We start from the raw sequence: 13551 nt of genomic DNA on the forward strand, positions 1-13551 counted from the left end.
GACACCAAGCTGAGGGGGGGGCGCCGCAGGGCGTCACCACTATGACATAGTGTGCGCACAGAGCAGAAATAATAAATAATAATAATAAATTTTATTTATATCCTGCCCTCCCCAGCCAAAGCCGGGCTCAGGGCGGCTAACAACAATCAAATAATCAGTCAAATAATCACACAATCTAAAAATATTTCATTATAAAAATTAATTAAATCAAATTGATGGCAACCAATTAAGCAGAATTATGTGCAGGTTGCCAGAGGAGGGAGTCAGGCTGCGCCCTGACCAAAGGCCTGGCGGAACAACTCTGTCTTTCAGGCCCTGCGGAAAGATGTCAGAAAGTGAGAGGCAGTGGAGGCACTGAATTTTGACCTCACACAGGGCACTACTGAAATTTGAAAGACCAAAGTCCACCCTTGACACAAAAGATGGATTTGAAAGACTTGGGGGTATCAACTCTCTTTGCTTATACATGGCTTGTTTGACAAGAGTGCATATAGTATTAGTTGCAGATTAACTAGCAGACCTTCTGCAAAGTATCTTGAGAACACACTTATGGTTTAGAGCAGGTGTGGGGAACCCTTGGTCCATAAGCCAGATGTGCAGCAGCCAAATTCCACCTGGCCCTTGGAGTTCCATCTGCTTTCCATTCAGTGAGGAGGAGCCAAGAGGAAAAAGAGATCTGATGCCATGCAAAATGTGCGTTTGCAGCTCTTTCCTTTGGAAGAAGCTCAAAGCAGAGGAGAATGGGTATCAGCAGAGAGGTAGACTGGTGTTCCTTGCAAATATGCAAAAAGTCATTCATGCATTTTGCATTTTGCAATTGCATGTATACAACTTTCAGGATGCAGCTGAAGTTTAAAGCTTTGAACAGCTGTTAAGGCAGGACTGGCAGTTCAGCTCTGCATTGACTTTATTTGCATTCTTGTGGGATTGCAGAGTTCTTTTTACCTTTTGCACAATTGGGACATAGAAAGGATGTTGGAGAGCTTTTTTTCTTTTACAAACTATGGAGTCTATGGAGAAAATGGAAAGTGAAACTTGAGTAGTTTTACTAAGAATTAAATGTATGTCTCTGTTTCCATTGGAAGCAGCTTTGTATATGTGTGACTGCATGTATGTGTCTCTGTGTGAGTCTCTGTGTGAGGTTGGGCCTGCCACTACTAGTATGCAGCCCTAAACACCTTTTTACCAGGGTAATTTGGCACTCTGCCTGAAAAGGGCCTCCTGTCCTGAGTTAGAGTGATAATATTTCTCATCTGTGTTAGTAATTGTCAGAATATTTATTTTAGATAAATGGATAAATGTGTGTGACATAAAAGAGCACATGCTCGTAAAATACTTTAGCCATTCAGATGAAATCCTTGACAATATATTCTATGTGAAGAAAACGCTTCCTATCTAAAACTTCAGAATGGTACTTCCTTAAATTACTAGAACAGCAGCCAATGATAGTGAAAAATGAGGAAAACACATATCTTTCTCATGTATTGGAAATCTATACATCTGCCAATAAGAGGAAAACTCATTGTGTACACGACAACACTGAAGATGAAAGTTAGATAAGATGGTTTATCTGTGTGCTTTGGGGGTTAGCTTTTAAATGTATAATCAGGAGAACATACACACTGAAGACTGTTTTCACATTCCTGAGACGAGGCTTGCGAAATTCCACATATGACCCTTGGGCACATAGCAGGCAGCACTTTCCAGCTCATGGCAAACTGTGTGAACAAGCCTCCCTTCTGCGCATGTGGGTCTAGGTGGGTTTGCAGTGACAAGATAACAGTCCAGTGTTGTGCCCGGTAGTGGGGGGAACCATAGCTCAGTGACAGAGGACACATTTTAAATGCAGAAGGCTCCAAATTCAATCCCTGACATCTCTAGTTAAAAGGCTCACCTGGCAAGTAATGAGAAGGTCCTCTGCTTGAGACCTGGGAGAGCTGCTGCTGGGCCAAATGAACATCTATATATGTTGCTGTTATAAGGCAGTTTCCTATGTTCTGTGAACAGTTTGCCTCAACCACAGAAGAGCCACATACTTGACGTGATTGCTATGAGCACCATCTACCTGAGGATTCTATTCAATGGTGTAACAGTTCACAACTGGGGGGCATGTTCACAACAAAATGCAGCAGGCTCATTTCCCCCCTGCTGCGTTTTAAGCTGCATTTGCACAGTTCACATCAGAGACGGGATGGGGCATTACCTGTTTTGTTTCCTCACCCCTGCAAACCCCCCTCCCCCAGAACTCCCATTTATGAAGCTGTCATCTGTGCATGCACAATGGTTTATTAGGGCACGGTCCCATGACTGCTAACTCTGCATCTAGTTTTCTAGTCAAATTGAAGCTGCTTTGAGGAGGAAACGCATCAAATAGCAGTATTTGTCGACCAAGTACAGGGTCACAGTGGCGTAGCGTGGGTTGTCAGCACCCGGGGCAAGGCAAGTAATTTGCGCCCCCTAACCCGTGGATTTGCGCCCCCTAACCCGTGGATTTGCGCCCCCTAACCCTAACCCCCAGATGTTGAGCCCGGTGCGGCCGGCCCCCCTGCACCCCCCACGCTACGCCACTGCAGGGTCAGCATGGATTGTGGCTCGTGTCGTGGGAATGTGACTTCTAAAACTAGCAGTGGGAATGCACTGGATGCAGTGTAACTGGCAATGTGACCATGTCCTTTGTTGTGCTTGTATCTTTTCTTTAGGTATTTGTGAATGTAAATGAAAAGAAAACCTCAGTCGCTGGCCTGTTCACATTCATTTTTTATTTCTACCACATCCACTAGGACCTGATTGGGCCACAACAGTAGACTAGGAAGGACGACAGCATATTATAATGTACTTGAGATGTTGGGTAGGGCGATGCTTTTGGCAGCTGACCTTAAAGTGCCCTAGACTTTTAGACCCACCTGGCTCTTAGCAACCAAGTAGGATTTGCCAAGCTTGTTGCAATGACTCAAACTGCAGAGCTCTTGCTAGATATATTCTGAGGCTGCCTTTGATTATTCCAGGAGAGAATCTTCCTTACGGTATCCAATTACATCTTCACAGCGATCTTCGTTGCTGAGATGACACTGAAAGTAAGTCACTCATTGACAGCTACCAAGCCGTCCCCATTTCACTGACCCAACTAGCCCCTTCCAAATCTGTCAGGGAGGCAAACATACCATTGGGGGGGGGTGACGGGTAAGGTACAAAGGGGTGCCATTTGCACAAATATATTTGTCAGAGTTGAAAGAGGGCAGACACCCTTTTGGTGAATGTACATATATTGCTGCAAATAGGGCAGCAATTCTTTGTCTATTCAGAGCACCACCCGAATAGGCTTGGTTTGCCTATGATGATATCAGCACTTAGCTGAATCTGATGAGCTGTGAAGCATTTCAGCATCAAGGTCACTGCATGACCCTTGGCTGGCTAGGGTAACTTTAGAAAAGAAAGTACCCAGGGTGGGGAGCAATGAGAATAGCACCCAAGAGACAGACGGTGGGGCAAATAATGGCAGCACTTTGAAAGTGATTTCAGGGGTTGTGTTTTTTTCCTAAATAAACATTTCTTCCCTCCTCCAAAGAAAGGATCCAGTACATTCACACACACACACACACACACACACACACACACACACACACACCCCAAATGAGTAAATATTCAGTGTGGCCATATTTCTTGCTGGTTATATTTGTACAATTGCTTCCCACAGGCTGGCATGATAGGGAGTACTGAGAATTAAAACCAGTGCTTTTTTCTCTTTAAAAAAATGTTTAGGGGTACTCTCATTTTGACTCAAGAAAATCACCATTTTATAGTTCGAATTGGGAAAAACAAATACAGTAAAGGGACAAAAGTACAAAGTTTCACAAATTGTTTAGGGGTATGCATACCCCTGCGTCCCCCCAGAAAAAAGCACTGATTAAAACCCTTTCATTTCCAAATCTCAGAACTCCAAAACTTAAAATTATTTCTGTGATGATGAAGGGATTTGTATATAGTATAAGCAGGAGCAGCCGCAAGGAGATCATCAGGGCCTTGGTGGCTATTAGCTTTTTTAAAAAAATATTTGTTAGAGGTGAAATCATGCCCTCCTGTCCATTTTTTATTCCCCAGAGTTTTGGTTGTTGTTGTTTTTATTAGAAGAGAGCCAAGCATTATATCATTGTCAGTGATCAGCTTTCCATTGACCCCTTGCCTGTTCCCATCAAGAATTCTGTACCCAGGTGAAACCCTCAAGTATCTGCACTGTGTAGTAGTTCTAGGAGTGTAGCTCAGCGTTATTGCTTGACTATCACATTCTCCACCCTCATGCATTCTCTCATCTCCCCTAGGTAGTCTCCCTTGGCCTATATTTTGGGGAGCAGGCCTATCTCCGCAGTAGCTGGAATATCCTGGATGGCTTCTTGGTGTTCGTATCCATCATTGACATTGTGGTTTCGGTAGCCTCTGCTGGTGGAGCCAAAATTCTGGGGGTGCTGCGAGTCCTCCGGCTGCTGCGTACTTTACGCCCCCTTAGGTGAGATCCAAAAGGCTAGTCTCCCTCCTCTCTTTTGTAAGGACCCTGCTTCTGAACACCCAGAGGATGCTTGTGTGGACTCCCAGATGTTTTGCCGTGATAAAGGTTTTGGAAAGGGCAATAAGAAGGGTGAAGAGCTCAGGGCACTTAGATACAGTCTGTGATGACAAGGCCAATCGAAATAGGAAAGAAGAAGCAGAGAGGCAGGGAATGGGTGTGTATGTATCCAGAGTCAGTTTTGATAGTAGCGATGGGGGAGAATTTAGACTGAGTTGGCATTTAGGTACCTAATTTGCACTTTCAAAAGCAATATGCAAACCAAAGCACAGCTGTTCTTCGAAATTGGCATTGCTCTTAATTTTGTAATGCAGTTGTCCAGCCATGTAATGTGTACAAAAATACATATATGGAGATGAAATGATGCCCTTGTTGGAAATTTGCCGTGTTGCTTTATGGGGCAAGCAGCTGTGTCGTGATACTTTTTAGAGCAGCTCTTCGTAAAACACTGAGAAAAGCAGCTCTGTTCTGCGTCTCCCTTATTGTTGCTCCTCACAGTGCTTCTTTTTCAGGGTTATAAGTCGTGCACCAGGCCTGAAACTTGTGGTCGAGACACTAATTTCATCACTCAAGCCCATTGGAAACATCGTCCTCATTTGCTGTGCTTTCTTCATCATCTTCGGCATTCTTGGGGTGCAGGTACTGTTGTTAATATCGTCGATGAGAAAATGTATTTTATTTTTAATTTTATTGCATTTATATCCCACCTTTCCTTCACAGAGCTCATGGTGGTGTACATGGTTCTCTTCCTCCCCATTTTACCCTCACAGCAACCCTGTGAGGTAGGGCAGGCTGAGAGACTGTATCTGGCCCAAGGTCACCCAATTGAGTTTTATGGTTGAGGAGGGATTTGAACCTGCGTTGTCTATGTCCTAGTCCAACACTGCAACTACTACACCACTCTGGTTCCTGTGTCTTTGTGTCTCATGTGCTGCATCTTTTTGTCCTAACATGAAAGCAGTTGAGAATTTACTTCTGCTTACTTAAAAGCCTGCTTTCCCATTATAATACAGACCATGGTAAAGAGGTGGATAGGAAATTTGTCAAGAGACGTGTGGCTTTTTGTCTCCTGATGAGGCAGGGTGGGGCACGGGATCTGGTTGGTGGGCTGGATCCTTCCTTCCCTCCCCCACCCCTCACTGCAGGCCAACTTTGCCAAGCAGGTGGAACCGCCTATTTGTCAGTCACCTGGTAATGTATTCAAACCACTTGGATTTCCAAGGGGGTGGCTCTCAGCACTAATCCAGCTGATGGACGCTGAGAAACATCACTTCAAAGTCCATTTGCAAGCAGTTCAAATGCAAACCACTTGCAAGCAGACTTCAGAAATGATGGCATACAAAATGCTGTCCCCATGGCATCTGCCTAGGAAAGCATCGATTCTAATTCTTATCTATTAAATTCCTATACCGCCCTTCATCTGAAAGACCACAGGGCAGTTTACAATCTAAAAACACAAAAATGCATACCATAATAACAAACAAAATTTAATATCCTACACAGTTTAAAAGGCCATAGATTGTTTAATTAGCCAAAGGTCTGAAAGAAGAGGAATGTTAGGCAGTCTCCCACTCATCCCTGAGAATGCAGGCACAGAGAAAGCAAGAACCTATTTGGATGAGCTTGAGATGTCATGTTCACTAATAAAAAGAAGTGAAAAACAAACATCAGGAAAGGAGGGGTGGGAAGTCAAGAAGGAATTTATATTAGGGAAAAACATTTTGTTTATGACAATAAATATTTTGGAATATTGGAGATTTAATAAAAAATTAGAGGAGGGGTCATATTCACTGTTTCACACTCCCTCTTTGGTCCAGTTCTAATGTGATAGCTGGAAGGGATGCATTTCAAAATAATAAGAGTGCAAGGCTGGTGTTCCGGGCTACAGTCAGATTCAGCTGGACCTCAGGACCCAGTGCTGAAATGGCATGTTGACTGCTGGTCCAAAGTGAAATGCCTGAGAGCGCAGATATCTACCTGCTCTTTTATTACAAAAAAGTGGTTTCCGTTAATTCCTGACTTTCCCCCACATTCCAAGCACTGGATCCACCCACGACTATTTGAAGAAGAAAGTAGTGACGTTCTGTTTTATTTTAGGCTCCTACTGCTGGAGTGGGTAGTGCTTCTATCATTTGGAAGAATGTGCTATACTTAATCAGTATGTAGGGATGGCAGTTTCATAATGTACGGGAAGTGCTAGAAAGCAGATGAGCTTCCTGTAACGTGTGAAGTCACCCTGAGATTTTCCAAATGCACAATCCAATCCCTGCCATATGGGAAAGGGGCAACAGATTTTTTTTTAAAGTCACCACCGAGTAAATTTATGTTGAAGTGTCTGAGGAGTAGGGGATATTTTCTGAGTATTTAATTCATGGGAGCAGTATGCTCGCATTCAGCAAACCCAGTAACAATTTGGAACAGAATAACTCTAGACTGGCCTGGGGAATAGAATTGGGGGCATTTTGCTTCTGCTAGTCCCCATTCAGCTACTTTCTCATTTACTTCCTTCCAAATGGGTGTCAGGAGGTTAATGACTCTCAGTTCACAATGGGTCTTAAATCAGGTGGCAGTCAGTGACCAAGAGGCGCAAGGTGCCTTGTCTCGTAACCAAACTCAGGAGCACCACCCTCCATTCCTAACAGCAAAGTCTCTGACAAAGTGGTTTCTTCTTGCAGCTGTTCAAGGGGAAGTTCTACCACTGTCTGGGCGTGGACACCCGAAACATCACCAATAGGTCTGACTGCATGGCTGCCAATTACAAGTGGGTCCATCACAAATACAACTTCGACAATCTGGGCCAGGTAAATGTGGAACCCTCCAAGTTTCCTTAGACTCACTTTAGTCTCCCTGGTGTCTTCAGCCTAAAAGGAAGGACTGTGACTTCAGACATCGATCCTCACATTGAAGGATGGGAGGTTGTAGTCCTGCTGTTGAGAGCCTTCATCTTGATTAGCACCATCAGAATCAGAATTGCAAATGGCATAGTCCATCCAACATTAAGTGCTTCTAAGTCTCCTTGGTTTCAGCAATAAAATCAGCACATTGAAACTAAACTAAGCCAACCACATTTTAATAAAAATGGCAATTAAGGCTTCGGTTAAGCATGCACTTACATGTCTATTGAGAAATATGCTACCTTAAGAGACCTGGTAGCAAGTTTTAAACGCAAAGAAATCAATCAGGGGCGGGGGCAGTGTTTACGAGGGACAAAGAAAGAAGCACTACAAATAGTGTGTTTAGATTCCAGTAAAGCACGTTCAGACTGGACATTAGAAAAGATCTCCCTGCAAAAAGAACTGTTGGGGAAATGAAAATGGTTGCCTAGGGAAACTGTCGAGTCTCAGCCTCTGGAGGCTCTTAAGGGAGCAAACAGAGCGAGTGTTTATGGAGGATGTTTTACATTTCTGATTAAAATATTCTAGCTTCTTTCCCTGTTTGCATCCAGTTGAAACTCACTGTCTAATCTGTATGTTTTCTTAATGGATGCTCCATACTCCTCCCATAATCTTCTCCCAGTGTTGGTGGAAGGAGGCCTCCTGAAGTGTCTTGGAATCTTTTTTGAAGGGTCAACTTTTGCACGGAGTGCGAATTTTCCATGGGGGAGTGAGACGTGGCAGGGTAGAGTTCAGAGCCAGTTATAAAGGGAGATAATTGGGTTCTTAAAAAATAATAATCAGATGCATCACAGTCCTTCCTGATACTTTTCATGTTCCCTTGTTTGCAACCCCTTGGATTTGATAGATTTGTGACGTTTTAGCAAGGAATGGAGTGTATTGTGATGAGTTGTTTTCTAAACCAACAGTGTGACTGAGCTGATCTGGTGTTTCTCTAGGGACGAATTTCTCGGAGGACAGCTGTCTGGCAGCACTTCCTTCTCTCTCTTCCCCCTTTTCACAGGCAAATTCTTTTCCCTCTCCCATCAACTTTTCCTGGAGAACTTTGGGAGGGTGGTGGAGGAAGAAAGAAGGAAAGAACCTCTCTGGTTTTTTTGCTATTCATTTGTGTGCATCAAATAGTCAACCCCTGAACCAGTCCAAAGCTGACTCACTTTCATGTGTTGCAGGCTTTGATGTCACTCTTTGTACTGGCTTCCAAAGATGGCTGGGTCAACATTATGTACAATGGACTGGATGCTGTGGCTGTTGATCAGCAGGTATGGAACTTGCTTTACAAAATGATCATTCATGTTGCTTTCAGCTGGGTTGTTAAATAGGCTGGATGATCCATCTTTGATGACTCCTAATTGGTTTGCTATGTACCTCCCCAAGTACTAGGAAGTTATAGGGGGAGTGGTTAAGTTTCTTCTGGATAACATAGTGCGGCAGGCCATTTTTCATTTGACAAAAGACATTGAGTGAGCATAGACAGATCACTCTTTTTCTGGTCAATGTCTGTTTTGCATGTGTTCATTCATAAAGCCAATCCTCTCTGTTTCTGCATTAAAAAAAAGACCTTGCAATTTAAAATATGTATGTTTGAACATATTTTCCTAATGGTATTTTCTCGCAAAGTGCATTTTTCTAAATTTATGTCATCATGAAAACTTGCATTTCTAGATGCATTTTAGTACTTTTTTTGAGTGCGGGAGCTGCATTGCAAAATTAGAAGTGCAAACTCCAAAAGATTACCCATTTCTAACCTGCATTTTAGTATTAGAGATCAGGTCAGTTTGTAGCAGAATTTGGGAATAACAGATTTCTCAGGCAACCTTTCTAATATGTTCTCTTGCTGTGTGCACTGAACTGCCTTTCTTAATACATGTGCAATGCCAAATCTCTCTCTCGAGTTCTCTATTCTCTCCTCAAAACTTGCATTTCCCCCCATGGCCTTTAGTCTATACTCGTCATCCTCATTCCCAAGTGTAAATAGGCTTTAAATGCACGTCAAGACATTTGCCCACAGTCCTCTCTCCTTCTCTTCTCTATCACTCCCTCTCACTGCTGTTTCTCTCCCGTTTTTGGCCCCCTCCAAACAAACTCTTCATTGAGAATTCATATTGATTTGGGACTTCCGGAGGCGGCGCGAAATAAGTAATGGCGGTCCTCTTTGCGCTGCGAAGAGGGGCTCCGCAGAAAAGGGTCGTTCGCTGCGGCAAAGCGACGACCCATTAAGATAAACCACGAGCAGAACGAGCTCGTGGCCGTGGGATCCGGCGGGCACCTAGAGCGACCCCCAAAACGAAGAAGGGTCCCCGTAAGGGGGTCCGGAAGCGCGGAGGGGAAGCGGTGCTGTGGATTCATCGCTCTTTCTGCGGGAGTGAAGCCGCGCGGCTGTTGCTGATGAGCGCCGACCTTTCTTCCTTAAGAATTGGATTCTAAATCATCTACTCGTGAGTAGGAAGAGTATTAATTTTGGGACTACAAAGTAAAAATTTGGCTGAAAGCGGGAGACGAGAAAAAGGAAGTCCGTCTCCCGGTAGTGCTTAGAGATCAAAGGCAAAGGAATTGACAAGCTGGAAGCAATAAAAAGGGATTTAAAGACGGGAAGTTTCATGCGTCTGGTGGAGTTGGTAACTGAGCTTTTATTTTTCTATCTGTTACTGTGTTGATTTTACTTGAGGATCCTCTCCCTTACTGGACTTTTAAAACTTTAAAAACCCCAGTCCCGGGCTTGCAGGGGGTAAAAAGCTTCTTTGTGGATACAAATACAAAGTTGAAACGGATACATAGAGGCATCATTGGTGGATACAATTAAATAACTGTATCTTGCATCTTCAGATAAACTATTGGGACAATATTGAAAGGGCTTTGCCAGTGGAAAAAAAGTTTTCTTTGAGGACTATTGTTAATTTACTTAACTGCAGGAACTTTAATGGCGACTGAACCTTCTTCTTTCTTTCCTGAACTGTAACAACACTCCCTCTAGTGGAGTTTGGGATTTACAAATTCCTGAGAACCAACTTTGTTTTGACTCTCTGTGGCTTGGTTATCTACTTTGAGGCCTGTCTTTCTCATGGAACATTTGACAGTTTGACCTTGAATCCAAAGGCAGGTGTGGGATGAGTGGTCCACCGAAAACAAGAGCTGCGTCGAAAGCAGGAAAAGGCCAATTAGTACAAACAACTCTGATTTCCCAGGCCCGCAGATCTTCAGTCCCTGCTGTTTTACAGGGAGCTATATCCTCAGCAACAGCTCCATCTAAGGAAGCTGAACAGCCAACAACTGAGGATATGGCAGCAGGGGGATCTGGAACTCTTTTAGAGGAAATGCTACAACAATTTGCAATTTTGAACAAAAAGGTTGACGACCAAACTGCTAAAATTGACCTAGCTACATCCTCAATTACTAAACTTTCTGAACAGGTGGCTAAGCACTCACAAGATATTGGGAGTTTAAAGGACGCTACATCTGAAAATCGGAAATTGGCCGAGGCTGCGAATGAAAAAGCAGGCCAAGCAATTCAGAAAGCGGATGAATTGAAAGGAGAAGTAAGGCCGCTTTACAAACACGTCAGCGACCAGCAGGCCTACCTGTCTATGGTGGAACTGAGAAACAGGGAAAATAATTTGAGATTACGCTCTATCCCAGAGATTGAGAAAGAGGACTTGACTGGCTTTTTGACAGCAGAATTCTCTAAATTCTGGGGTATAGAAGAAGATACAGATTTTAAAATAACAACTGCATTCAGACTGGGAAGAGTTGCCAGGAAGGACAGGCCTAGAGACTGTTTGATCATCTTAAGGACCAAGCAAGAGAGAGACAAACTACTTGACCTACATTTTAATAAAGCACTTGAGATCCAGGACAGAAGAGCTCAAATTTACAAGGATATTCCTAAACAACTACTGGATCTCAGATCAAACTACACTGACCTAGCTGGGCTTTTGAGAAGCAACGGAATACCCTACAGGTGGGAGTTTCCACAAGGCCTATCATTCAACTACACAGGAAAGAAGATTAAAATCAAAACGAAAGAGGATAGCCAGAAGTTTCTGCACGACCACGGAGAAGACCTGCAGAAGGGAATAGCAGGTCCTTGGCCTCCACCTGAGTCTGGGAAAGTGCCAGCACCCTCGGATTTAGACAAGAAAGAAGACACCCCATAAAGAGCAACAACAGATTAATACAGGATGTCTCTACAGCTGTATAGTTGGAACATTAATGGCGCGAATTCCCCGGAGAAACGCAAAAGGATTTTTCATATTTTGAAGAAGGAACATTTGGATATAATCTGTCTGCAAGAAACCCACGTGACCAGGCTTCACAGGAAAGTGTTAATAAACAAAAGACTAGGCCAAGAATTTATCTCATCAGACAGAGTTAAAAAGAGAGGAGTGGTGATCTATGCAAAAGAGAATTTATCACCAAAATTTTTGTTTAAAGATGAACAAGGAAGAATCCTGGCAATTGAAATACAAATCCAAGGAGAAAAAGTTTTGATATTAGGAATTTACGCACCAAATGAGGGGAAATCAGAATTCTACAAGAAGCTTCATGAGACATTACTGGATTATCTGGACTACTCTAACATCATTATGATGGGAGACATGAATGGGGTGGTCTCTACCTATATGGATAAGTCACAGAACCAGAACCTGACCAAAGATGGAAGACTACCAAAGACTTTTTTCGAACTAACTGACAATATGGATTTGATTGATCTATGGAGGACGAGAAACCCCCTAGGTAAAGAAGGAACTTTCTTCTCTGAGGCCCATCTGTCATGGACAAGAATCGACCAAATCTGGACAACTAGAGGTCTGGCACCTAAGACCACAAGAGTAGAAATCTGCCCAAAGACATGCTCCGACCATAACGCTATGAAAATAGAAATGAGATTTACTACTGCCGATTCCTTCAGATGGAAAATGAATGACAACCTGCTAAGAGATCAAGAGATTGTAAAGAAGGCCCAAAAAACTTTAAAGGACTACTTTGAAATTAACCTCAACACCTCGGTGGAAAAAAGAATAATTTGGGACGCAAGTAAAGCTGTTATGAGAGGGTTTCTGATACAACAAAATACGATCAAGAAAAAACTTTGGAATGGGAAAAAGGATAAGATATTAGAGAAGATAACAGCCGGAGAGAAAAAATTAAGACTGAATCCAAAATCAAAAGAGACTTTAAGAGAAATTAAATTTCACCAGTCACAATATATGAAACTGATCAACCAAGAAGTGGAATGGAAAATTAAACAAATGAACCAAAGATCTTTTGAATCTGCGAATAAATGTGGGAAGCTGTTAGCTTGGCAGTTGAAAAAGAGACAAAAATTAAACTATGTTACCAATTTAGAAGTGGAAGGAAAAAATATTCAGAAACCAGGAGAAATTAGAAAGTGCTTCCAAAAATATTTCAAAAAACTGTACACCCAAGGGCCTGAGGAAGTGGCTGAGATAGAACAATTTCTGAAAGATAATGGCCTACCAGAATTATCTCAAGAGAAGAGATCAATCTTGAATTGTAAAATAACACAACAGGAAATTGAGGTTGCCATACAGAACATGCAGTTAGGCAAATCCCCAGGCCCTGATGGACTTACCTCCAAGTACTACAGGATGTTAAAGGACTACTTGACACAACCATTAGTGGAGGTTTGCAACCAGATTATGGGGGGAGGGAGGGCACCAGATACGTGGAAAGAAGCATTCATCACTCTGATACCTAAAGTGGAAACTGAAAAGACTCAACTTAAGAATTACCGTCCCATCTCACTCCTGAACGTGGATTACAAAATATTTGCAGACATTTTGGCAAATAGATTTAAAAAGGTTTTAAATGATGTAATCCATAAGGACCAAGCAGGCTTTCTCCCTGGTAGACATTTGTTTGATAACACCAGGAACATTATTGATATTCTGGAACTTTTACAAACAAACATTAACACTAAAGCAGTGTTAATCTTTATTGATGCGGAGAAAGCCTTTGACAATATTTCTTGGAAATTTATGAAGAGAAACTTGGAAGGGATGGGAGTGGGAAGGGGGTTTGAGAACGGAATAGAAGCAATCTATTCCGAACAAAAAGCTAAGTTGATAGTGAACAATGTGG

At 42.8% G+C, this 13551-nt stretch overlaps 1 protein-coding gene across 6 annotated transcripts in view; it reads left to right on the plus strand.

Moving 5' to 3' along the window:
- Positions 1-13551, plus strand: part of CACNA1I (calcium voltage-gated channel subunit alpha1 I) — a 396955-nt gene that overhangs the window by 345212 nt on the left and 38192 nt on the right. For all 6 annotated transcript variants that reach the window (XM_081210856.1, XM_081210855.1, XM_081210857.1 and 3 more), the window contains 5 exons: positions 3006-3074; positions 4317-4501; positions 5071-5197; positions 7234-7359; positions 8622-8711. In XM_081210856.1, coding sequence (XP_081066982.1) covers positions 3006-3074; positions 4317-4501; positions 5071-5197; positions 7234-7359; positions 8622-8711 — 597 coding nt within the window. The remainder of the gene's footprint in view (positions 1-3005; positions 3075-4316; positions 4502-5070; positions 5198-7233; positions 7360-8621; positions 8712-13551) is intronic.

This window comes from Podarcis bocagei (assembly GCF_964188305.1).
Source record: "Podarcis bocagei genome assembly, chromosome: 10".
Classification (NCBI taxonomy): Eukaryota; Metazoa; Chordata; class Lepidosauria; order Squamata; family Lacertidae; genus Podarcis; species Podarcis bocagei.